This window comes from Amphiprion ocellaris, chromosome 13 (assembly GCF_022539595.1).
Source record: "Amphiprion ocellaris isolate individual 3 ecotype Okinawa chromosome 13, ASM2253959v1, whole genome shotgun sequence".
NCBI classification, from domain to species: Eukaryota; Metazoa; Chordata; class Actinopteri; family Pomacentridae; genus Amphiprion; species Amphiprion ocellaris.
This window is the reverse complement of record NC_072778.1, coordinates 15,381,320-15,407,274: the sequence shown is the minus strand read 5'-3', so window position 1 is coordinate 15,407,274 and position 25,955 is coordinate 15,381,320. Positions and strand designations below refer to the sequence as shown.

Sequence of the window (25,955 nt, the reverse complement as noted above, 5' to 3'; positions counted from 1 at the left end):
ACTGGGCAGGCAGAGATTAAATTTCTACCAAAAAATCATCATAGCTGCAGGGTGAATGTGTTCAGCAATCTCACACATCAACACAAAAAACCATATTTCAGTCTACACAAACACTGAAGTGACCTCCATCTGCCATTAGGCCACATTTTTAATATACTAGTGCAGTGTGGCTCAAAACATGCCGCTTCGGAGCAGGCTGCCTGCTTTGCCTCCAGTATTGCTGCTTTCTCAATGTCAGTGACTTCTCTTCCAAACTATTTCATGCTATGTACTGACTTATTAAAATACTAACATTAACACTCAAACCATTTGGCTCCTCACTATAACTAGTATCATGTAGAGAGTTAGTTAAACATAATAATTTCTCTATGTGGCTCAGAGTGGGACATAGTCAAAGGCTGCACATAATACTTTTGTTAATCGATCAATCATTGAATCATCATAATTTGATTTCCATATCACTGCTGTGGTACGATGATAATACTAAGAAAAATAAAAGATCCTATTTGTCAGATGCCTCATCAGAAAAATACTGAACATCAAATTCAAAAGAACAAAGAATCACTGTGTTTCATCGCTTCTTTTCATCATTCATGTGTTTCTTTGCCTGTACAGGAGAAGCAGTATTTCTACTGAAGTTTCTGATGTCAAGGTCACTGGTTCAATCTTTGTGTCTTCATTTTTTAAGAGCAGCGCTTGGCCAGCCTTCGTTACCACCCCTGAGGTGCTCTTGAGCAAGTACTGGACTCCTCAGCTGCTCAGTCAGATCAGACTGCGGTTGTACTGAGCAGCTTCTAGGTGTGAATGTGTGCAACTGTGTGAGGCGGGTTTGAGCTAAATGGTAACATTTAAACTCTATATAACCAAATGTAAGAAGACACGCCTGTAGTTCAGTGTTTAGGTACTTAGTTTCACTCAAAGAAAATCCTTAGCGTATGCAATTAAAGCTTTCAGTAATGACTGATCGATAAATGAATGCATATATATGGTTTAGGTACTTGTTTAAAAAAATTGTAAGACATGTCACCGTTTCTCAAATGCCAACGTGAAGTCTTCAAATTGCTTGCTTTCGTTCCACGAATAGTCTCAAAACCCAAAGATGTTCCATCCATCTATCTATTAAATCCATTGTTTGTGCCCAGCATGCACCCATCAGGTCTATAAGGAAACTGTTTTGCAGTTGCACAGAGGCCTAAATTATTCAGTAATCATATACGTGTGAATGAAATGCTCAACAGGCCACATGCTTTTGAACAACACAGGGATGGATATCTACTGCTAGTTTCAAAGTAGCCATGGTGCAAAATTTTAACGAGGACACCAGTCATCCTCTGCGCTGTTTTAATGTTGTTGTGTGGAAAGTTGACAACTGAAGCAGCGCATACGCCCATCGCTGCAGCTCAGGTTCAAATCAGGACCATGTACTCGCATCATGATGACTTCCAGACATCCTGCATGAAATATCCCCGTTTGCTTGTTATCAAATCTCAGACTGGCCGTTTTCTTTACTGGCTCTGCTGAATTACATCTCCCTCCCCCATCATCTTTGAGTGGCAAGACAGACTGCATGTGTTACAAACTGGCAGCACTTGGAATAAATCTAAAAAAGCAACAGCAACAATGAAGACTCAGCGGCAGAGTCGGTACTTGAAAAACATAATAAAAAACTGAAAAACAACTCTGACTCCACATAATTTTCTGATATATTTTGCAGGCAGCTTGTTTCATATGTTGTGGCAACATAGCTGTCAGTTTTTTTGTTTGATATGAGAGCACAATGCACATCAAAACCACTGACTGGTGTGTCGAGAAACAGGCTGGAGTTATATTAGAAGCAAAATGCAATGTTTATCTTCCAATTTGAAAAAAGATATGTCAGGGTTTATGCCTGGATCAATGATTTTTACAGATAGGATGCACCAAAAAAGAGCAAAAAGACATCTTTATTGCATCATCAGACTTCTTCATGTTGTAGACAACACTGCAAAAACAAGTAATGAGAGGGGAGGAAGAGGTGGAGAAGCAGCACGGCCACAGACTTATATGATTACACACAGACGAGAAGCATCACACCCATCTCTAGGCGACGTGGCTACACAAAAGGCCCTGACATTATAAAATTCATTCTTCAGAATTACTGCTCAGAAGCTGCAAGCCAAGTGTGACGGCAGCCAAAATGTGACAGTAAACATTCTGAACTCTGAAGCCATCTGGGCCCCCTGGGTCTGATCTCCGGCTGCAGCTGGACTTCATGTCCCTAGTGCTGGGAGGTATCAATAATTTATTAAAGCGTACAGGGCGGATGCTTAGCGACCTTAGAAGTGGACACAAGAATGAAGAGGGGTCAGCTGTCCTTACTGACAAGGACTCTGCAAAAAGCAGTTGCAGTTAAATGACTCAGCTATTCTACAACTCTGTGAGATGGAAAACTTGTGTCCTTGATCCAAAATTATAAACCACTCAGGTGTTTTCTCAATGACTGTACTGTAGTCAGGACAGAGGGGTTGGCCATGCATGATATAGTAGTAAAGCACTATGTTTCCAGTTTACATGCACTAAAAACAGATCCCAATGAGTGCTGAGCAGGGAGGATTTGAATCTAGGCATTTCTTTTGGACATCTTCTTAGCCTTTACTATTTTTCCTCATGACATACTGCTAAAGATTACTAAAATGCAACTGTCAGTGATAAGAAACAAAACATTTTTCCACAACTCCTGCACATACACTCCTGTGATGAGCAGTCGCAAGAAGAAAAGGTAAGGAAACTGTATATAAATAGGTATAAATAGGTTATGATCTTGTCCAGACAGTTTATCATTGTCAAAATATCTTTACAAACCTTTAATATCTTATATATTCTTGGCTAAACTATCATTCAGTCCAAACAGAACAACATTTTTGGCCTGGCTTGAAGGAGGATTTGGGAAAAGAAGTAATTAGATCATTGGTCCATAAGCATCTTGCCATTCTCTTTGAACAGGTATCATTTGGTAGTTTAGAACATTATTTCAACTAGTAGATCCAAAAACTAGGGGTGACTGAGGGCAGGAATAATGAAGATAAATAGTCCTTTTTGCATATTAGCTTGTCAACCACAGCTGTAATAAATAACACCATTAATTGCAGCACTGCATTGCAAGAATTGCTGGAACAAAGCCAAGGTCAGTGCTGTTGGTTCCACGTGTGCTTTTCATGCGGTGAGAGAAGACCGCAGAGGTCCACTGAGAAAAATATCTGTGAATTCAGGGATTCAGTTGGGTACAATTAAGAAACAAGAGAGCTTTGATGCCAGTAAGATTCAGTTTGGCAAAGCATAAGGCTTTTAACAGATGCTGAGGGAATGCGTGTTTGCAGTTTTAGCGGATGTGATTGACAGTAGCCTGGCAACAGAGGTAAATAATTTAAAATGCTACTGACTGATGTATGTGCCATCACGTATTTCCAGCTGAACCTCAAACACTCAAAAAACCACACAAACAGAAACACACATGATATATTTCACTGCTGACATTAGCTATGCTGTTCTTTTGCACATTTCATATACGTGCTCTCTCATGGGAAATCTTGACTCTCATCCACTGTTGTTTACGTTCAGGAGGACAGCCTGATCCCAAGGCCTAAGGATTGCACTGGAGGTCTTATCTTGTGTCTCTCATTGGTATAAATCTGAGCGCCCAGTTTCATAGGAGGATGAGAGGAAGATAGACCCACACAAAGAAATCTGTGGAGACTTCGAAGTGCCTCATTATTGGAACAGCTAGACAAAACCCAAGGAGACTTACCCTGACTGTTTTTATGTTTTGCTGGGAGGGATATGAGACAAACTTGTGTAAGACGGAGTGTGAATTTATATGTAGGAATTTATTTTTTGTAGTATTTCTTTCAGTAGAATTCCCACAATGCAAATAATAAAGACAATAATTTTGCACAGTCCAGCAAAATCTACGTAGTTACCTCACTTGAATAACATTGTAAATAGTTTCAATACTTTATAATAACCTTGTTTAGTTACACTTGCTTCTTATTCATCTTGTAACACTCACTGCTTATCTGACATACAAAACTTGTTGTTTTTCCTAAAAGATGATAAATATTATTCTCATAAAATGTCCCGTTTGTCAGCATTTACTGTTATGAACCAAAACACTAAGTCAAATTTCTCCCATGTGGAAACCTATTTGGCAATGAAACAGGTTTTGAGTGTGAAATATCTTAAGTAGAAATACCCAGAACGGTTCAAACTTTGCTCACAGCACGTACAGTAAAAAATATGTCCAAGGTCTTTACCAGACGTGCTTGAAACTCCTTTTGTTACTAGTTTATCCAGCAGTCTTAGTAAAAAGCAACAAATACACATAGCAGGAAAGCTGGGTACCATTGATTCACAGCATTCATCTTTGGTTAATACTATTTTCTTTGTTGAATTCAACAAACTATAACAACACTCACAGACTTTATCTTTAAAATACTCCCTTGCGAACAAACATGTCTCACAACAGCAGCAGCTTGAGTCCACTGTCACATTGAAAGGCAAAAAGCTACAGGGAGCTAAAGTGGACACAGACAGTCCCAACGTCCACACAGACCGCTTTAAATATTGCTAAAATTTTAAATAAGACCGTGTTAAACTCTGCGGAAACCACAGCAGCCTCGGTGTTGTCTTACCTGGCACCTGTCCTGCTCCTTCACGCCGTTAGCTGCATCCTTCAGGGCGCAGACATGTTGGATTTACCGAACACAGCGGACAGTTTGCTGCGGCTCCTCACCGCGCTGCCCCCTGTCGGACCGGAGGAGCAGCTGCATCACAACCAGCAGGTCTGTCTGCTCAAGAGCACTTCGGCAGCAGGGCAGGCGGTTGTATGCAGTGGCGGTTCTAGACAAATTTTACTAAAAGCTTTTACTTTACTTTATATGAAAATCAAACAAATGTTCTGTTTTATTTATTTTACAAAAAATGCATCAACTGAAACAATGAGGTTACCAGGGCCGGTGTTGAAATGTGGAGCATCAAGAATATTTGAAATCAGTCACATGTAACATTTGGTTTCCTGACATTCAAAATCCTACAACTACAGCAACAAGATACTGCTGTGGTGCTGTTTGGCAAACTGGTCCTCAAATACGTTAAGATCCAAGGCCTTGACCTGTCTGGATTCTATACTCAGCACAGGGGCCAGCAACATTTGGACAGGGGAAATGGCCCCTGTAGGCCCATGTGTAGAACCACCACTGGTTGTATGGCAAATGTTACTGCACATTTAGGCTCAGAAGTGTTGGTAAAATTTGGAAAACACTGGGAGGGGTTAGCGGCACCCCAGCAATCTTTAGATTTTTACCTGAAAATTGCACTATTTTCTGCACTAAATTGACTGCAAATTAGATCTGTGGTTTTCAAACTGTATTTCTATGCAGTCATTTTATTGTTATTATTTTGTTATATAAACCATCTTTAATTAAATTCTATCTTTATTAAAAGTGCTACACAATTAAAGTCTGATTAATTTATTCCAACCCATCGAATGGAAATATGCTAATCTTGTATATTACTATCATCTTTTTCATATTCTCCAGATGGTATTTTGAAACCTGAGTAGGCTTCGCTGGACTTTAAAACAAACCAGATGCTGTCTAAAGAAAACAAATATTCTGTTCTGCACTTGGCTCCAGTTGAGTGATCTGTCACTGACACTGACAGCTAACTGACACTGTTACAGTCACCATTTTGTCATAACTGTCAAGCCACTAAATTATGACAAATACATCTTATTTACTCCCAAATACGGTCACTGGAGTGTTATTTACAGATACTTCTTCTTGTAGTTGTTTTGTGAATTTCTATTTTCATTTTTGATGCGTTATTTTACTTTAGTTTGCCAATAGTTTAACGTTAGCTTACAAGCTACTCACTGTCAGCAGTTGAGGTGTTGCTAATACAACATTCAACAAGTCAGTAAATTTGTTCTGGGGTTTAGTCATATGCATTTTCATTCATTTTTGGTTTAATTCTTATGACTTTCTGCACAGTGATGAGACCATTTTTTCATCATTATTATTAGTTAGCCATTGTTTCTCTTTTGTCATAAGGGTAAAGTCTGACAGCAAACAGATAGTTTCAGTAAGTTCCCTCAGTCTAATTTTCATCAGTGGTGTTTTATATTTTCTGACTTGTTAAGATGTTCATTGAATTATTTTCTGTCTTTAATTTATTGTCAGTGTGTTTAGTTATGAGGTCCATTTGTAGCTTTTCTGGAGGTTTCCCTCCCATTATATGGGTCATTTTAGAATTGGAGGACGTTTTACGTCCCACCCATAAAATTTCAAATAACCCATGTACAAAATACTAAAACATGCAGCTATTGTATAAATTTACTTGGCCTGAGACCAAACCAAAAAAAATCTAGGAGAAAAGAATGTTTGAAAATATTTTTAAACGTACCAAATAACTCTGGAGTTCCCCCTAAAATGCCATTTTTCTCCTTTCCCACCCCTCTGATGACCAAATGGAATCCCAAATAAAACAGTTAAAATTGTATTTAAATCTTCTTTTTTTTGATATTATTTTTTCATTGATGTCTTTTGTTTTTTTTAGTCAACATAATCTTTTAAATAATAATTATAATGCATGGAATGTGTGTCCCACAACAACCCTGTTAGCATAATCTTTTTAGCTGGTAGAAAAAGAAGAAAACAGTGAATCACATGATACACTGGAATTAACATCATCAAACAGTTTTCCTAAAGAATGGGTAGAGCAAAGGTACGTCCTCAATTCTATTTTTCATCATTTCATAACATTTTAAGCCCTGATTAAATGTCTCACTCTACCTCATGCAACCCTGTTATGCATATTATAAGGATAAGACAAATTATTTTTACTTTTTCTTTACTTTGTAACATCAGTAAGTTTGTCCTCTTGATCAGCGGTAACAGCTAACTAAATATCTAGCTTCAATACTCCTGAGAAAAAGCTAACATTAGCATGGATTAGCAAACAACAAATAAAACATGGAATAAAAATGGTACCATTAATGCGTAAGCTGAGCCAATCAAGCCTTTGATAGTTTACCTGTTTTTGATGAATATGTAGCAGAAAACTGTAAAAGAGGAGGTTTATTGTTCAAACAATTTAAAGCCTAAATGTCTTCCAATTATAGAATGATCCATCTGATCTTCATCAGTCGATTTAGTCCAATATTTGCAGTTCAGTGGCAGCAAATGACCTTCAACCAGTGATTTAATACAGGCTGAACCATGGGTGGGAGCAGTAGAGCACTTTGAAGGACAGACTACAAATTCACCTGCATTTCCATCATAAGTTTGTAATTGTGAATTCTTATTAACAAGCCATCACCTCAGGCTGCTAACAAAATCAAATAGGATCTATCAGTTCCCCTCTGGAAATTGCTGTGTTTGGTTCAGTGCATTGTTGTTACCTGGCTCGAGGAACTTAAGTGAATAAAAACTTAATTTATATTGTTACACTGCCAGATTAGCTCCCTCCTGTGACCTGGACCAGAATAATCCTGTAATTAATTCTGTTACACTTCCATAATGAAATAGCATGAATATTACAGCCAGCATTTCCATTAAGGAAACACAGCAGTGCTGCTGGCATTTTCTTTTTTTTCCCCCAAGCAGAGCAACAAAGCTTTTCTTTTTCAGTTTTAAATTGGAATCAGCATCACTGTTGAGAAACCATATAATTTTTTGGTGCCGATATTGTTGTTAAATTCTGGGAAACATAAACATTTGCATTTCAATACAATATTATTTGATTATAGCCGATTGGAAAATATATGAATGTCGCTGCATGTTATCAAGCTATTTTTAGCAAGTGTTTTTTTTCTTTTTTTTTTTTTAACAGTAATCATTTTCATACATCTCATGCATCACTAACAGGATTTCCCATGGAGGATTAGGTCGTTCAACACATCTGAATCATCTTCTACTCGGATATTGCTTCAAAGCAAATATGCTGCTGGCATCAGCAGCCAATTCATATCTCACATTTACTGCAAACCATTTTTCTGTCTAAATTTAACTTGCATACACGAAGCCATGAATATCACAGAAAAAAATCCTTTATTAAAATATTTTATTTGGAAGAAATTCAAGTTATTTAAATTAACATTATTTCAAGTTTACACTGACAGCTGTACTGCCCATGTTTTGACAGATTTATGTGATCAGGAATTGTGAGATATTCTGCCTTTTTCAAACATTAGGCATAATTAACCAGTATACAAACACTCACCATACAAAAGTGCTCAAAGTGACAGAAGTGAAAAATTCTTGCTCTTTTGCATTAAAAATGTGAAGGTTGAGATTTAAACTGTAAATACGAAATACAGTTTACTTTCTCCTCTTGAGGTACAATATTCAAAGTTGGCTCCCGCAAAGAATGTTTCTGATGTCACACAAGTACGTCACAATTCATCACACCGATATGTGAATGTACAAAAGCAGTTTAAAGATTGAAAATAAAAAAGCAAAGGAAATATTCACAGTATATTTGATATGTTTGATGTAAAAACAACAGAAAATGGTGTTTGGCATCGATACGGAAGTGGTCACAAATGTTTAAAGGCATTTTAAGATGGTTAATAAATAATTGGATATTCTAAAAACATCAGCACAGAACCATTAAAAACACAATCAGGGATTCACAGATCAGTTGGTGGAGTTGGTCATTTTCTGTAGAGCAGCAGCACTCACACTCAGTGAATGCTCGTTGGGTAAAAACTCTCTCAAAAGGAATGACAGGAGCATCTGTTGTGAAAGATGGGCAACAACAAGAACAAGATTTGTACTCTATGCGAGTAAAGCAGGAAAATTAAACCCAGTGAACAAGGGATGGTGACAGAAGGTGAACACTGATATACTCACATAGACCAGCATTTTGTTTTCCTCACTGTTCTGGAAGAGATTAAAAACTGTCTCCATGTCATTCTTCTTCAGGACGAGGGAATTTGAGTCTACAGAGGGAACAAAGAAAATTAACTTTAGATGGGCATCAGCTGCCAAAAATACCAGAATGTTTCCCACTGAAGTGCAGAAAGGTGGCGCCTACATCTGGCATTGATGAGGTTATGTGCTCGGTCCCTGGTCTCGTCTTTCTCCTCTTCGCTGCGAGGAGGACGAGGAGGAGCTGCAACATCTGGCCACTGTTTGCTACGCAGAGTGTCAATGTAAGCAGCCATCTGCACTTCTGTTGGGTTCATCTTGTTGAGGAAAGAGTTGACTTTCCTGGAGAGGATTACACAACAACAACAAAAAAAAATCACTTTCATAGACCAGGATACAACAAATACCTGAACTGTGGGAGAGTGTTGGCACCAAATTTACTTTTTCAAGATGGGCATCACAGGTTTCAAAATGGCATCAAATATGTTTATGAGGATGGAGTTTCCTGAAAAGACAAGAAGAGGATTAGCTTAGTCTTCAAGAGCATCTTAAAATGACCACACCAGGGTTTCTGGCTTCTCGTTTAGCCAGACCATTCTGCACAACACAGTGGTCTGGCTGCACCTCAGTATCATTCTGCTATAGCAGGAAAACTGGCATGTTTGAATTTCTTCAAACCAATCATAGTCATCTTAGGTGGCAGGTAGAATTGTTTTAGTGCAACATTTGAATAATCCACCGGGAAAAAACTAGCAGTTCTGCGTTACTGTACGATCCAAATCTTCAGCAAATCTGTGCAGTCTCTTAGGTTTCTGCCTGGAGATTTTGAAAACAGTAACACGCAGAGAGCAAAATAAGAGAAGACGACCTACATGAGCAACTGATGCAGGGTGTATACCTGCAACCTACATCAGGTGAGTCCAACTAGCTGGTCAAAAACTGTGCAGATGTGAAAGCTTGACACTAGAGGGCGGACAAACATCCAAACAATTTAATTTTGATGGCATACTTTACAATAAGTATTTTAAATAAACACCTCTCTAACTACAGGCAAAACAAAAACTCATAAAATTGTCTTAAATTAGATCTTTAGATGCTCCACTATGAGCTGTGATCCAAAACTCCTATTTGAAGCGGTATTTTTGTGCAGTGAAACGTCGCTCCCAACACTCTACATGAGGAACACACTCTGGAAGTTTCACTTTCTAAATGTGTCAAGCACCATCTGTACACATGCTGAATCTGTGAAACGACTGTGTCAAAACGTCAACCTTTCAATCTGAACTGTCTTCTAGGAAAGAGGAAGAAGTGGTGGGAAGATAATGACGATTGTCTTGATGGATCCAGTGATGCAGTTTGGTCTCATGAGCAGTGATGACCCTCGACATGAAGGCTGAATCAGTCTGACAGAGTTTGCTCTTTGTGCAAGATTAAAGTCATAAAACCACGAGTGGTCAGAACGAAACTTCCACTGTTCCAAGAGCGCTGGGAGCGGTGTAGTGCTGCTTCACAGGGAATTACAGCCAAAGTTGTTGCTTTTTTAACAGTCAACTTTTCTTAGCGCACCTCGTATTCTCACCAACACTTTGTCAAAAATGTGTCAGTTTGCGGTTAGGTGCTTCTGAAGCCTGATATGTGGTCTGTCTGCAGAGCCTGTTTCATAGTACGTTATAGAGATTAATGAAAACATCTGAGGTTCTAACGTATGACACCTAGAACTAAGTGTTTTTTCCTTCATCCAAATCAAATCTTTCTAAATCAGTCCAAATCTTTTTTCCTTTATACAAATAAAGATTAAAAACATACCACATGTTGCTCTGTCTGCAGTTCATAATTTGTCATTTTAAGCCATATAAATGATTTTGACTGGACTCAGTTCTCGAAAATTTTAACACTGTCAAAGCGTACAGTGTCTGTATCAAAAGTACTGACGGATACAAGGTCACCATTACCACACACTGATTTACCACAGCTGTTTGAACATTTACCTGCCTTTGAGCTCATTTCAATTTATTTCACTTCACTGGCAAAAATGAATCTTTGGGTTTTGAAGTTTGCCTGAGGTTGATCATTCATCTCAGTGAACTTCAAGGCTGTGCTATTGTTAGATGGTACCAAACTTCAAAGATTATTTGATTAATATTCCAGACAAAGCTCCTGTGATATAACACTTTACATAACCTTCAACCTATGATTTTGACTCCACACCTACAAAGCTTTCAGTGGAAGAAGGTTTGTGAATATAACACTGTTTGGCTGCCAGCTGTCAGTCCTCCAGTATCTAAACACATGAATGCATCGCCCACGTCTTGTGAAAACAAGCCATGCTTTCATCTTAAAATGCCACGTGATGATCAATACAGATAAAACCTTCACTGCCAAATGATTTGCCTTCACAGGCAACTTTCAAGTCTCCACAGGTATCAGCATTAAAACTACTGTCTAGACTGAAGAGAAAATGCATTAATCAATGTAAAAAGCTGTAGTATGCTTTGAAAAATGCTGTTTGTGAAGTATACACGTCATCGCCATCTGACTTTAAACACTGAACAAACCAGATATTTCTTTCAGCAGATCAAATATGGCTTTGGTGGCCTCCATCTGCTCCCAGTTGACTTGGCTCCTCTGACACTGGGAGTCCTCCCCTCTCTGCAACGTGCCCTGCGTCTCCTTTCGTTTAGCCTTGTTCACTGCAGACATCTTGAAACCTGTTTTCTCCTTTTTATTTGGCCTTGCACTGAAATGACGCCATGATATGCCGTCCACGGTGTCCCGCTGAGAGCCTCCGTCTGACTCAAGGGGGTCGTCATCGGTGCCCACTTTTGTTGAGGTCAGAGACTCTTGTGACCTGGATCGAGTTATACCTTTGAGGATCATTTTAAAGTGAGATGCGATGGGATTATCAGAGTCTTCTGTTTTGTCCTGGGAACAGTCTTCAGTTGAGGAACTAATAGCTGGCTGTGAGTCTGTTTCTGCTTCCTCTCGCAGTTCTGATGAGGAATCACATGGGGAGATAACAATAGTTGGGACAGTAACACTGGGAACATCGCTGTCCTTCTCAGAAGAGGCACTGTGGTTCTCTAAAGACTGAGCTGGTTCTGGATGCAGAGATGCCATAATGTTGTCTTTGGGGGCTTCTGTCCGAGGGCTGGAGCTCTGCAAAGAAAAACAAAATCCTGTGGTGATTGCTGACCCTGAGGCAACGGCCTTCGTGGCACAGAAACTAAACAAACCCCTTCTATCGGCTCAGTAACACATTTTAAAGGAGCAATCCAGCTTATCTATACATGAAGCATGGTTTAGTTGTTACAAGAAGTCCTGTACAGCATGTGACAATCGTCCATCTTGTCTGGAAGGAGCCTGACAAAACAACCCTGATTATTTCACAGCGATCTTATCAGAGTTATCTCAGTTTCAGCTTGAGACTTCACTGCATTTATCATGCAGAGAGGCTCTAGTGAAAGATGCTATCAAGCTGCATCGTGGGAAGTGTGGATTCAGTTTGTATCTTGTCTCAGAGGCTAAAAGTCAGGAGATCTCAACCTCTGCTGCTTCCGTTATAACTGAATATGTCAGTCTTTACTGTCCATGTTTCAACCTTCAATAGCTGTAGTGATGCCAACATTTCCTTCTGAATAAAGATCTGACATTATCACATTTTTGACTCTGTTTCAGTCTATTTTAAACACTCCTGCTACATTTTATTCACCCACAGTTATTTAGATTGCTTTAAATCCACACTTCCTTTCAGCTCAGATCCCCTCAGTCCTCCAGCAGGCTGCTTTAGAAGCCATTTAGATAATTAGATCATTTAGATCTACATTTTGCATGACCACCTACTCCAAATAGCTGGAGGTGTAGCCCCCCAGGACACAATTAAATGAATGATGCAAATGTTCTTATGCCACATCTCTATGCAAGTCGTGGCTACAGCTGGAAACATAAAACATTATATAGCAGACTACGAGTCTGATGCTAAACGAAAAGGAGGGGAAGTTCAACAGGATGTAGCCGGAGGTCACTGGCTTAGTTTTAACTCTGCTTGGTGAAAAAAGGGAAGATTTTCAGCAGAAATAAACAGAACACTGTCCTGCTTTGGTACTTGACCAGCTTCAACTTCCCAGCATGTTAGATTTGACTTTCTGGTGTGATGTAGCAACTCAGAACTGAAATTTTAAAATATCAAGAAACTTACACAAAGGCAGATTTTAATAACATTAGCCTATTCTATTTCAATTAGTCGACTTCAACAGTCTCTGCTCGCACGTATTCTTGCTCTGCTCTTGCTCAAAAACTGCACATCTGCTTCCAGACATATTGCTGCTTTCACACTTGACCTCCTCCTCCTCCTCACATTCAAGTTTTATCTGACTTTCTCAAAAATTTCTGCTCTTGGATCTCTGACTTTGCTAATGAACTTTTTTGTATCTGGTGGGAAGCCGATAGCCGAGCGGTTAAAGATTGTGCTACATGGGTGCAAATGCTGTGAGCAGTGAATCTCTGGTTTGATTCAAATGTAGCTGGGCTTATAATGCATGTCCGGTTAAAAACTTTTAGGTAACAACTATCAAACTTCTCCAAGCTATCCGATGTCAGATCTGCCAGATATGGTGTTGACCAGCGACATTTTTCCTGCCACCTTGTGATTCCGTTCCTTTATTTAGCGCATCTCTTATGTGAGGGTGCTCCCCTTTAACTAGATTCATGGACTTGTGCCTTTCAGCACTGTAATATATTTATCTTCCTCTTGGGGAGTTCATATAAACAGACACTATATTTTGTGGACAAGCTTAAGAGTCCCTTAGAGTAAAGCAGGAGCAGAGATACAACAGCAGAGGTTTCCAAGCAAACAGCAGCAACTGAAGTTCAAGGAGGAGGAGTTAACCGAGAGCACAGGTAGCAATTTATCTGAGTGCTGGTGTGAGAAAGAGCAAAGCAAATCTATGTGTCAGAGTGTTACAACATCTGAATGTGAAAACAAGAAATCCTGCTCTTAAAGAAAGATAAGTAAACACCAAGATATCAGCCAGGCAATCAGTTAAGTTCTAAGTCAGCCATAATAATCCCTTCCTGCACAGGAAATCTGCATCTGGCCTGTTCTGTAAACTGAAGGATGTTTACAATGGATAGTTCTGAGTAATAATTTCACCACGTGACTGCGTTTACGCTCAGAAATATATTTTTCTAGTGCCAGGTTTACATTTCACAACATCTGCGTCTCACTGTGTCAGATTAGGCGATTATGCAGCCATAAATTCTTGCAGTGACTTGGCTGAGACAGATGACAGCTTATACTGTTGGTCGCTGTCCAATCACAGCCTGACATCAACGGGAAGATGTCAATGAGTAATCATGGAGAACAGGAACTTAAATAAACCATGCCGTGAATGATACAGGCCTAGAAAAAGTTCTAAAAATGAAAGAAAGAATGTGTTACTGAGCTGCACCACGAGGATCAGATAGTTCGTCTGTCCTTTACCATCTCTTTCACACATTGAGTGTGGAAAAGTGCTTTGTGCTATTTGTTAAGGCTGCAGACAGACTGTGGAAGCTGTCACATGACAAATTATGACACGCTGGTCTTTTTCTCAGGGCTCTGCGAGGCCTCACAGATGACTTGTCCTCTACTATGAAACACTGCACAGGACACAGCAAACACGTTTTTCTGATCGAGCGCTTTTTGGGCAACGACATGTAGTCTCACTGTGTTCTTGCCCAATTTGACAAATATCTTGCATCCCCAGATTTCAGGAATTAGCTCGGTAAGTACAGTCTTACTCTTAACAAATGTACAAAGCCAGCTGGCAATGGACCAGAATCATTCTTTAAGTTGTCAGCTTGGAGAAAAGCAACAGTGGAACGTTACCTCTTCTTCCTCTTGGCCGGGAGTGAGGAAGTAAGCCAAGCCACTGAGGAGGCTCCACACGCCTCCATGATGTTCCTCTTCATTCAGCAGTTTGTCAAGCGGGCACAGGAACTGAAAAACTGGCTGAGTGTGACCCATCAGATTATCAGAAACCAATTCCTGGAAAACAAAGTAAGAAACTGTTGAGTCATGAAGCTTGAAGTCTTTATTCATCAACAGGTCTAAGTTTTCTGGCGTCTTTCACCTGCAGGAAATGCTCCACTGATACTCTGGCTTCTTCTTTGACCTCATTGCTGACCTCCAATTCCTCCAGCAATACGATCATAGGCAGGCTGGTCGAGTCCTGGGAGCAGGGGAAAAAAAAGTCAGGTTTTATGAGATGAGCACTTCAAGCTTCAAGGCCCCTCACATCTGGCAAACATTTTAAAACCGTATCCTCCATGAATGCAAAAAAACGCTGAGGGTTACCACTATGACCCGTATTACAGACTTGCAAAACAAAGTTGTGGTTTATAATCTTCTCTTTGGCAAGAATGAGTGAACAGACACTGAGGAATAAACTAGTAAAATGTCAAAAATCCTGACAACCAGAAAACACACACGATGATGCAGCCTGTTTACTTTTAGAAGATTGAAATTTACAACACTGACAGAATGATGATGGGATGTCGGCCTGAATTTTCTACTGCGGTTTTACCATTGAACTCAACAATTTTAACAATCCAATAAGCCTTTAAGTCATTTACCATGAAAAAATACTAGTCACTTGGTGGTAAAAGACGGTGGAGTTTTGTACTGTGATTAGACGAAATAAGACATCTTTGAATTTCACCTTGGACTCCAGGATGTTGTAGTAATTGTTTTAAAAACCATTTTCTGATTTTTTTTTTAAATGAGAAAATAGGAAGAAAGAAATCAAAAGCCATCTCATAGTTAAATTTGCTGGTTCGTATCGTGGACATCCAGTCAAGAATTCAAATAGTCGTTGACCTGAACCGCAGAAAATAAAGCCAATAATTGATTTAACTGATCAAGAAAATCTGCAGCCCTCTGCTCACCAGCACAGTTCAGTGAGAAGCAGGCGATGCAAAACCAGTGACAAGTGAGTCTAATGAAGCAAGGCGTTCATTTTCCACTTTCAGGAAATCAATCAAAACCAAGAAGTCGGTCTTCAAATGAGGCTTTTTTTTCAATGCAGAAAGCTTTTTCCTAATTAACAATTTTATCTGAGGTGGCAACACAGCACTGGGTAAAAAAAACAGGGTTGGTTTTTATATACATCCCTAACTCATTTTATATTTAATTAATAATGTAATATTACACTAGAATTAAAGTTTCATTTTAATTACAGAATTCAGACTTTAGACCCCGTTTCCACTTTATTAGGATAATTTAAAACTAAGGCAATATAATGAAACAGTGCTGCAATAAATCTTCCCTTTATGAAGATTATAATGTTCAGTTTTTTGTTATAGCTGTTTTCAGAGAGATGTTGATTCAACTTTATGGTCATTTTTATCAGCATCTAGCATGTTGGGCTGTTGAACTGGACTGCACTGGGCTGAGAGCTGTTTCTGTTGTGATATTGTGATATAATGTGATAAAAATAGGGTAGACAAAGTATTAAAATTATTATCACACAATACAATTCACTTGCATTTGAACTGTGCCCTCCAAAATGATTACAAAGTTGAATAAAAAGGTGTGTACATTCAGATCTTGACTTAATAAGATTTACTGAAAACTGTATTTTAGCTTTATTTTGAGCTTGATGTGGTTAATAAACTGTCAGCTGAGTGTATATCAGGGGAGACTGGATCAAACAAAAGCAGAAAATCAGGGAAAATAACACAAACGAGGCTTTGCTTGTACCTGCCATCTGTTACGGAAATATATAACATCCATGTAGGTCTTCTTGATGTCCCACTGCAGGTTCTCAGGACTGTCCTTTTCCTCCAGGTGAACGGTGAAGATCAGCTCCTCATCCTCCCAGTCGGCCTACGACACAATTCAAACAGACAGCTCAAACATTAACATACCGTCCAAGGACAAGCTTTTACAGAGCCTCAGCAGACACTAAACAAGCCTCCAGGACATTCCACACCGTCACTGATATTTATAACTCACATGAGGGATGCTGACAGCCCAGCGGCCGACCCGCCACATCTCATAGGAGAGCTTGAATTCCATCATATCCTCCTGGACGCTCGCCAGGTAGTTCTCCAGATCGCTGTCCTCCTGATGGTGTTTGACCAAAAAAGCAGCAATGAATTTGTCACATTTGGCAAATTGTAGTCTTCACTTTGGCTTATTGTGTTACGTGAAGCAGTCTCACCCTGTCAGAGTCCTCCTGGCTTTGAACTGAGCCCTCAATGCTGCTGACATCATCCTCATTGGACATGTCCACTTGCATTGACATGACCCTCATCATGAGCTCCTGCTCTATCTTTTTCATCTTCTTTTTCTTGGCTTTCTTCGACTTCATTTTGTCCACAAATTTGGACCATCCTTCCTTGAGCTTGTTGCCTGAAAATTAGGAAGCATCACGTAGTAAAATTCAAATTTGACTATATTTTGCTCACCTTGGTAATAAAAAAGAACACAATTCCTTGACTCTGTATCCTGAGTATCGAAGTGAATAACAATAAATTCTCTCTAGACATTCGGTTGCACTGACTTTGCAAATTGTGAGAACATATGACTGTGGAAGGTGAAAATGTTATAACCTCTGTGACCCAATAATAGCTAATAAAATTCCCAACAGATTAATAAATAATTCCTACAGACTGTGACAAATGAGGATGTTTTTCAGACTTTACGATGGTACAGACAATATGCATATCACAGGGTTCATTATAATGACAGAATCAAGTCAGTCATCACAGCTGTTGGATTGTTTTCAATACAAAGATCAGAGATGCTTGAAGACAGCGCTGAAATTATTTGGCATTCAGCGTGCTGTTTGTGTAATTAGCTGTCTGAACCAACAAACAAAAGAAACAGGGGACTAATTATGCACAGAAGGGCAGGCTGGTAAAGGAAATTATAGTGTCACATAGCTCACAACACATTGTTATTCATCAAGCTGTCGTACAAGACATTATGCAAGCACAGTTGTCTAATCTCTGAACACCCACAAACTCTTCCATCTGCCTTTCTCAGGTCCCTGTCGTCTTCCCTTGAAATATTTTCTTACTGAAAAACCACTAAAGCCAGAAATCACACACACCGTTCCTGCATGTGTAAGTGACAGAATTTTAAATTGAAGAAGCTGCAACAACTCAGTTGCTAAGCACACCTTTTCTTTTGCACTTGATCCTGGTCCCCGTTGAAATTCCCGCCCCCTGCAAGCTCCTAGAAATTCAGAAATAAAAATAAGAAAAAAAATGCAACTAAACAAAACCAGGTCAATTCCAATTTTGAACACAGAAGGTGGCTGTTACAGTCATTACTTTGAGGCTGACAACCACCAGGTCAAGACAGCAGGGTGCAGAAGATGACAGTCACTCACACTTCGCTGCCTTCCCCGTCGCCTTCGCCCTCCTGTGAAGCCAGAGAGGCTTGATCTGGGTCTGATCCACACAGTTCCTCTGCAGAGCTTTTGGGGCTCACGCTGTCGAGCTGGCTCACCACCAGCTGGTTCAGGTTGTCCGGGTTGGACAGCCATGTAACCAGCAGTTCCAGCCCTGAGCAAACAACCAACATAGTTATCCTGCATACTTTGCTTATCCTGACATTGGAACACATTGAGATTCTGAGACAAAATATTCTCATTTGACAGTAACAATTCTAACAATGAGTGCTGGTTTGAATCACTAATATACAATAGCTGCATGAATTGAAACTATAACTTACATGGTTTAAACTTCTGAAGCAATAACTCCGCAAATTTGGAAATATTTGTTTTTTTGGCAAGATGAGTAGCTTGATATCACTGTCACATCTGTACAGTTAACATCTATCTACAGCCTGCAGCTAGTTAGCTTAGCTTAGCATAAAGAACAATAGCTGGTTTCACAAAGACACATTAGACTGGTCTTTACTGTTACACTAGTATCAAATATACTCTTAGATCAATCTAATGCAACTTAGACATTTTCACAGAAATAATATTTTAAACCTATAAAGTTAACTATTCAACCCCCAGGCTGACTAAGGTCAGTGTTTCCATGGTAACACTCAGTGACACCTGCAGCCAAACTAGGACGAAACATTTCTCATATTTGTCATTCCCCAACAATATTCCAGAGCCAGCAACGAGCATGAAATGTGATCCTTCCAACTATTACATTTTAGCATGAGTGCTGCTGGAGTGAAGACAGCTGAGTGGTTGGAATAAAAGAATTCATAGCAAATTGGTCCTGGTTAAAATTATCAAAAACTAAACAGCTTGGTGCACCAGATAACAGAAATATTGGAACCAGCTACTCTTGCTCCATCATTAAAATGCCCACAAACACCCCTGAAGTTCTCTAATTAACATGTTATATCCAAAACAGAAGTGCTAAAAGGGAGAACGTGCTGTTCAGTGGGGATTTATGAGCCTGATTATTTCTTGGGACAAAAGAAGAAACCTCAGAATGACTCCACACAGTGACTGACAACAGATGTCAAGAAAGTTAGTTTTCTGCCTATGAAATACACACACTGATCAGCCATAACACTGAAACCACTGGCAGGTGAAGTGAATATTATTGATCATCTTGTTACAAAGCAATGCTCTGCTGGGAAATCTTGGGTGCTGGCATTCATATTGATGTTACTCTGACACAGACCACCCACTGAAAGATAGCTGCAGACCAAACACACTGCTCCATGGCAACAAAGGTCCCCAATGGCACCGATCTCCTTTAGTAGGACAATATACCCCACAGCACGCCATAATAAAATGCTCAGGAATGGCATGAGGAACATGGCCAAGAGCCCAAAGCAATGATCAAAACACCAAAATCCCCAGATCTCAACCCAATTGAGCATCTGTTCGATGCACAAAAACAAACCAGATCTATGGAGGCCCTACGTCCTACAGGACCTAAAGCATCAAAAGGCAGCATCCTGGTGCCACATACCACAGGAACCCCAGAGGTGTTTATTGGTCCGATAGGTCAGAGCTGTCTTACCAGCACGAGGAAGATCTACAAATCGTGCTTTTAAAGTTGTGCTGATCAGTGTGCACACACTTCTCCCACAAAACCGCCACAACTTGATGTTTCATACTTCAATTTTTGTACAGATTATTAAAGACACAACATGCTAATTAGCGACCCTCAAAGATGCTGGTCCAGTCTAAATGTTCGGTTTCATTAAGCATCTTCTGGCTCCAGCTTCAGGCGTGAGCTTGTTCTCATGTAACTCACAGCATGAAAGCAAAGTGTAATTAGTAAGAGGAAAGCATAATATTAGAGGAAATGAGCATTACCCTTTTGCTGTGATAATGAAGGCCTGTATTACAAATATTTAGTTCTGCATCAGTGAACGCTGTTGTCACAGATGAGCCCTTTCTCAGTGCCAAATTATAGAGCAGCCTGAACATGCATATCATATTTTAACTACAGCTGTAAAAAGCACTTATTTCAACTGAGTAACGTGCATAATTGTCAAAGTCCTCCCCACAGCAACACTCTCATGAGACAAAACATTTTATCTGTTACTAAAAAAAATATGACTAAGCCCTAAGGGGACTTGGCAGATCCCTGCAGAGGGTTCTTTCCCTTTAAATTCATCTCTAAGCTCTACAATACCACTGACAATAAGGGATTACATACAATTCACACTCCTGAAAGAACTCATGGGACACACTGCAGAAAGATAATTTAATGCTTTCTTACCCTTTAAGGCAATGATCTCATTTAAGGCACAGTGGTTGACTTCTTGGCCCCAGAGAGAGTCGGGGAAAAGGTTACGTACCAGAGCGTCAGAAAACTCTCTGAGAACTGCGATCTCCTCTGCTCTGGAGTTGAACAAGAGCTCTCTGAAGGAGAAAACGAAAGAAAAGCAAGTGCAAACATTATTAAGCAGAAGATGTTTATCTCCACATGTCTGATAAGCGCTTGATCTTAAATCGGATGTGATGTTCTACTTCGTAAACGCCATAAAAGAAGCCACCAGTGCAGCATGATCCAGTAAAAGTATGGTAAATAATTCACAGGTGATAAGAAATATTGAGGCGTTTACAGAGTTCAGACACATTACTGGGTGCAAAGAGTAACTGAAGCAGCATCGGTGTCAATTCTGACTCACAATAAAAGAAAAGAATGTGTCACCTGTCAGACTGCTTCGCATTATGCAAGTGCTGGGTCAGAATCCGAATGGAGCCGACGACTGCCTGGCAGACATCAAAGTCTTTGGCTCTCTCAATGATGCGGTCGATTACAAAGTCAAATTCCCTGCTGAGCACCTGGTGCAGAGGCTGCTGCTCACATGGCTCAGGGACGCTGTACCAAGGCAGGACCAGCTGAGCGTAGGCGCATTCAAACACTGAGGAGAGCGTCACAATATCAGTCAGTCACAAAGGAAAATCACATTCACACCGAGCTCCCGCGCTCACCCTCCCGAACATCAAACCCGAGGACTGCAGTGAATTTAAAGCTTGTTTGGTGAAATTCAAGCTCTGTCTCTCCCCTTCTTCCTTTTTTAAAATTCAGGACAACTTCTGAGTTCCCCAACTCCTGCCGAATTATTCATTTCAAGACTCAGCGCAAAAATCCGTGACAGAGTTTTCCTGTGACTGCGAGGAGCTGGTGGTGAGAAGTTCACTCATCTGTGAATAAGCCAAGAATGTTTTATTTATATTATAGTAACTTTACTGCAATATCATCAGGAGACAAACTGAGAAAAGATCATGACAGCGCTGATGTGGAGCTTCCACATAGCATCACATTGAACATTTTCAAAGAGATATTCCTAAAAGCGAATTAGTCATATTTGTAGTGATTCACAGGCTGGCATACACTTTTAATGTAAAGAGCACAAAAAATTGTAACTAGACTCTATTACATTAAAGTTTCTTCCATTTTTGTATTGTGTTTCTGTATATAAGCACTCAAATTATGTGTTTTTACAATGTTAATCTATTCTCTAATAAAATTTTGAGTGATTACGACAAAAGATTTGCACATTTTTGTAGATCTTCTTGTCATTTTGACCTCCTGGCAGCTTTATACTTTGTTAAATCGATGAAAATAGTAGTCAGACTTACAGTTGAATTTGTGCTGGAATGAATTCTAAACCTCAAGCAGTGTGAGGACAGTTTAGAAGGTAAAAAAAAGGCAAAAATTAGGTCTGGAGGCATTGACAAGTCATATGTATGTACATACATCAATTAGCAACATTAAAACCACCTGCTTAATATTGTGTAGGTTCGTCTTGTGTTATCAGAACAGCTCTGAGCCTTCAAGGCATAAACTCTACAGGCCTCTGAATGTTTCCTGTGCTACCAGGCACACACAAAGCATAGCAGCAGGTTCTCTAAGTTTAATAAGCTGCACAGTGGAGCCTCCATAGGTCAAACAAGTTTTTTTCAGCACATCACAGATGCTTTACTGGACACCTTGAGCTCTTTTCATTTCTGAACAATGTTTGCAGTGTGACAGAGCGCATTATCCAGCTGAAAGAGGCCACTGCCATCAGAAAGTAGCGCTGCCATGAAGGGGCGGATGTGCAACAATGTGAAGGCAGGTGGGACTTGCCAAAGCAACAGCCACATGAATGCCAAGAGGCGAGGTTTCCAGCAGAACACTATCCGTAACATCACACTGCTTTTCCCAGCTTGCCTTTTGTCCCACAGTGCATCCCGCTGCTGCCATCTCCTCCCAAAGTAACGCGCACACACACACTGCAGTCCACATGAAGTAAAATTAAAAGCAGTTCGTCAGACCAGGACACCTTCTTCCCCGTTGCTGTGACATTCACTTAAGGTACTTCTGGCAGAGGACAGTGGTCTGTATGGACACTCTGACCAGTCTGCAGCTATTTAGGCCCGTATGCAGCAAGTTGTGCTGCACTGTGTGTTCTGATGACAGCTTTCAATCATAGCAGCGATGAGATTTTTCAGCACTTTGTGCCACAGCACATTTTTATACAGCTCTTCTGTGGGATGACACCAGCAAGCCTTCAGCCTTCACTCCCCCCATACAGTGCTGAGTCTGGTGTATGTTTGGTAGGGACTAAACACTGCATATTAGAAACACCCCCACAGGACACACCATTTCCACAGACACTCTCACCCAACTGTCAGCCATCACAAATTATCACTTGTCAAATTCATTCAGGTCCTTCTGCTCCCCACTTTTCCTTTCTTGCCTCCAACACATCAACTTCAAGAGCTAAGTGTTCACTTGTTGCTTAATGGATCCCACTCATGAGCATGTGCCATTGTGTCGAGATAATTGAGTCACTTCTCAGTGGTTTTAATGTTGTGGCTGACAGGAGGACTGAAGAAAAAAAACATTTACGAGACCAAATCATTGCTCATTTTCCTGTTTAATTCCACTGATTACATTGATTTTATCGTGTATAGTGTAGAGATGGAGTGGAATAAAAAGGTGAAATTTCACTTAGTCCGGCAGAAACTGAGCTCATTAGGAGCTGCAAGATCAGCACAAAACTATTAAATACTGCTGCAAAGCAAACACAAGCAATAGTGCTGTTTGAAAACCTCCATCTTGTTCTTTGTTTATCACACTGCTGTCATATGCAATCCATCTATTGAGGGTGTGTTTTTCATCTTTTCTGCCCTTAAAGCTCCTCCTCGCCTCATGTAACATGAGCTCCAGCTGCAGCCGTGTCTATGTAAAACTGTCCTTTTTCAACTGTGTCAAGTCAAAACAGCTAAAATTTGCTGACATAACACCCTGAAATCAGGAGCGGAACTGTGACTTTTCACATTTACTTCAATCCTCAGGCAAAACACCTCCAACCTGCGATGGCACACATGTTTACACCACATAAAAGCACATTTCCTTCTGTGGAAAAACAAGCCTCACCTTGCTGTAGAGAGCGCTTTACATGTGGATACTGAGATTCCTGAGGTTCGGCCTGTTCAGGAGCTTCTCCATCGACTGAATCGACACAGGACTGCTCCTCAGCTGTTTCCTGCAAAAGAGAAAACCTTTTTAAAGACATATTAGAGTATCAATTAATGCGGAACTCCAGGTGACACTGAAAACCTGTTTTTCAGGCCTCAGTGGAAAAAGTGCACCTCAGGCTACGAATGAAAACACTACAACTGGACTAGTTTTAGCACCTCACAGCTCTGGTATGTGGAGGAGATGAATTACAGAACTGACGTGCACTTTTATAAGGACTTTAAAGCCATCACTAGTGCATCAACAACCGGGAGATTTGTAGACTCCTATAAACTGTAGAGGTGATGTTTAAAGCCCAATCACATGACCCACAAGCACATTTTTAATCATTAACTCGTTAAACCATCATCCCTCAGTTTGGACCTCTAAGCAGGGCTCGTAAAAGCAGCAACAACAGACACTAAAGTGGACGAAACACAAACCTGGAGCGGGTTTTCCTTCGTCTCTTCATCAGTCTGAGTGCTGCTCTCTCGCCCAGTGTTCCCAAACAACAGTGGAGTGGAAAGGCAGAAGAGGAAACACAAAAAGTACTGTGTGACTGTGCGTCCGCAGTCTGACAAATACCAAACCAAGCCGAGCGTTATGGCGATGGAGAGGCGCCATAGATACATGTTCCTGCTTCACTGCAGCCTCCTCAGAGCGTCTCTGACTTTGAGCAGATGTGAGTTGCAGAAATCCACAGCTGGTTTGTTCGCCAACATCTTCTGCCCGAGCCGTGTCCCCCCGAGCTGCTTCCTCTGAACTCGGAGTGAAAAGGCGGAAAAAAGGCGAACTTTGTGAAAGCGGTTAAAGCGCAGCTGTGATTGGCTGGCTGAGAAATCCCCGCGTGCCCGCTGTGAACTGCAACAGGATGCCATCTACAGGTGACACTTCACCTGAGCACTCAGTCTGACAGTCTGTGGCTGGTCTGAGCTGTTAGATTACCAGCGGTGGGAGAAACACTCTCATATTCACTCTGGTGCATCACCAGTGCATTAAAACTGGTCACTCTTTCGTACATTTAAAATGCTCTTTTCAATACAATTTTATTCCTAAATGTAAAAAAGCTTAATAATAGTATCTGTAATACCAATATTTTTCTACATACAGAATAACCTCGTCAGTGTTGTTGATTTCCATTCTGCAAATCTGAAATTCTACATATGGAAGAATCTGTACAATACCAAAAGTAATTCTAAATATTTATTGTTTATTTTTTCTTCTTATGTCCCTCTATTTTGGCACAGTTTCATTTTTATCTTATCAAAATTCAAAGTTTTTATGTGTCACATGCTTATACTGAATGTGCAACTACGTGCAAAGTGACCGTTCTCAAGGCTGTGCAGTAACAATAAAACATTACAAAAGGACACATGTTTAAAAACATCTAAAGAAAATAGAAGAAAATTAGAAAAAAAATCAAAACATACAGAATATAATTTTCTACCTAATGTCCCTACTTTCACAGTTCTCCTCTGTTCTAAGTAAAAATGAAGACATACTAGCATCAAAATACACTCAGAGTATCAAAACTAAACCAAAATTTGCAATACAAGGTTTGAAGGTTTTAATTACTGATCACTGTAATGTTGCAACTAGTAAAGTTATGAATATTTTAATTACTAAATATTCTGAAAGGCAATTTGGAAATTTCTCCCTTATTGTATCTTAATCCATCACACTTTATTTGTTGGTGATATTTGTAATATTAATCTGAATCTGTAAAGCAAAAAAGCACAAGATTGAAGCATGAAAACAAAGTAAAAGTACCTAGCTGCTTAAACACCACAAGGTGGCACTAAAACTTTATTTCAAGTAAATACTAAACAGAGCAGAAGATCAGAAGGATGCAGCTTTTTGATTTTCACAATAGAGAGACAGTGATTAGAGAGTTTGATCTGGATATTATTGATCCTGTGCTGTCAAGCAAACACAAGAAGATGTGATGAGACTGCAGATATTTGTCAAAATGTCTGTATATGTATGAAAAAGAAATACTGATAGATAGATAGATAGATAGATAGATAGATAGATAGATAGATAGATAGATAGATAGATAGATAGATAGATAGATAGATAGATAGATAGATAGATAGATAGATAGATAGATAGATAGAT

The 25,955-nt window shown here is 39.9% G+C and overlaps 2 protein-coding genes across 3 annotated transcripts in view; both read right to left on the bottom strand.

Moving 5' to 3' along the window:
- The window catches only part of mrpl11 (mitochondrial ribosomal protein L11), a 42,946-nt gene extending 38,169 nt beyond the window's left edge, over positions 1–4,777 (bottom strand). Inside the window, exon 1 of the mRNA XM_023284873.3 lies at positions 4,668–4,777. The gene's annotated coding sequence lies outside the window, so the exon portion shown is untranslated. The remainder of the gene's footprint in view (positions 1–4,667) is intronic.
- A 3,290-nt stretch (positions 4,778–8,067) lies between these two features.
- On the bottom strand, positions 8,068–24,641 carry si:rp71-46j2.7 (uncharacterized). Of its 2 annotated transcripts, XM_023284870.3 has the most exons (16): positions 24,281–24,638; positions 23,757–23,865; positions 21,036–21,249; positions 20,601–20,743; positions 18,284–18,458; positions 18,071–18,126; positions 17,108–17,298; positions 16,900–17,010; positions 16,645–16,770; positions 15,017–15,115; positions 14,773–14,931; positions 11,462–12,062; positions 9,348–9,411; positions 9,073–9,248; positions 8,889–8,977; positions 8,068–8,771 (listed from the first exon to the last, which is right to left on the bottom strand). In XM_023284870.3, the coding sequence occupies exons 1-16, from the start codon at positions 24,467–24,469 to the stop codon at positions 8,673–8,675; spliced, it is 2,601 nt and encodes an 866-aa protein (XP_023140638.2). In that variant the 5' UTR covers positions 24,470–24,638; the 3' UTR covers positions 8,068–8,672. The 2 variants fall into 2 exon arrangements, with proteins under 2 accessions (XP_023140638.2, XP_054872816.1); XM_055016841.1 differs by lacking the exons at positions 8,068–8,771; positions 8,889–8,977; positions 9,348–9,411 and having other exon boundaries at positions 9,079–9,248; positions 24,281–24,641.
- Positions 24,642–25,955: the final 1,314 nt, after the last annotated feature.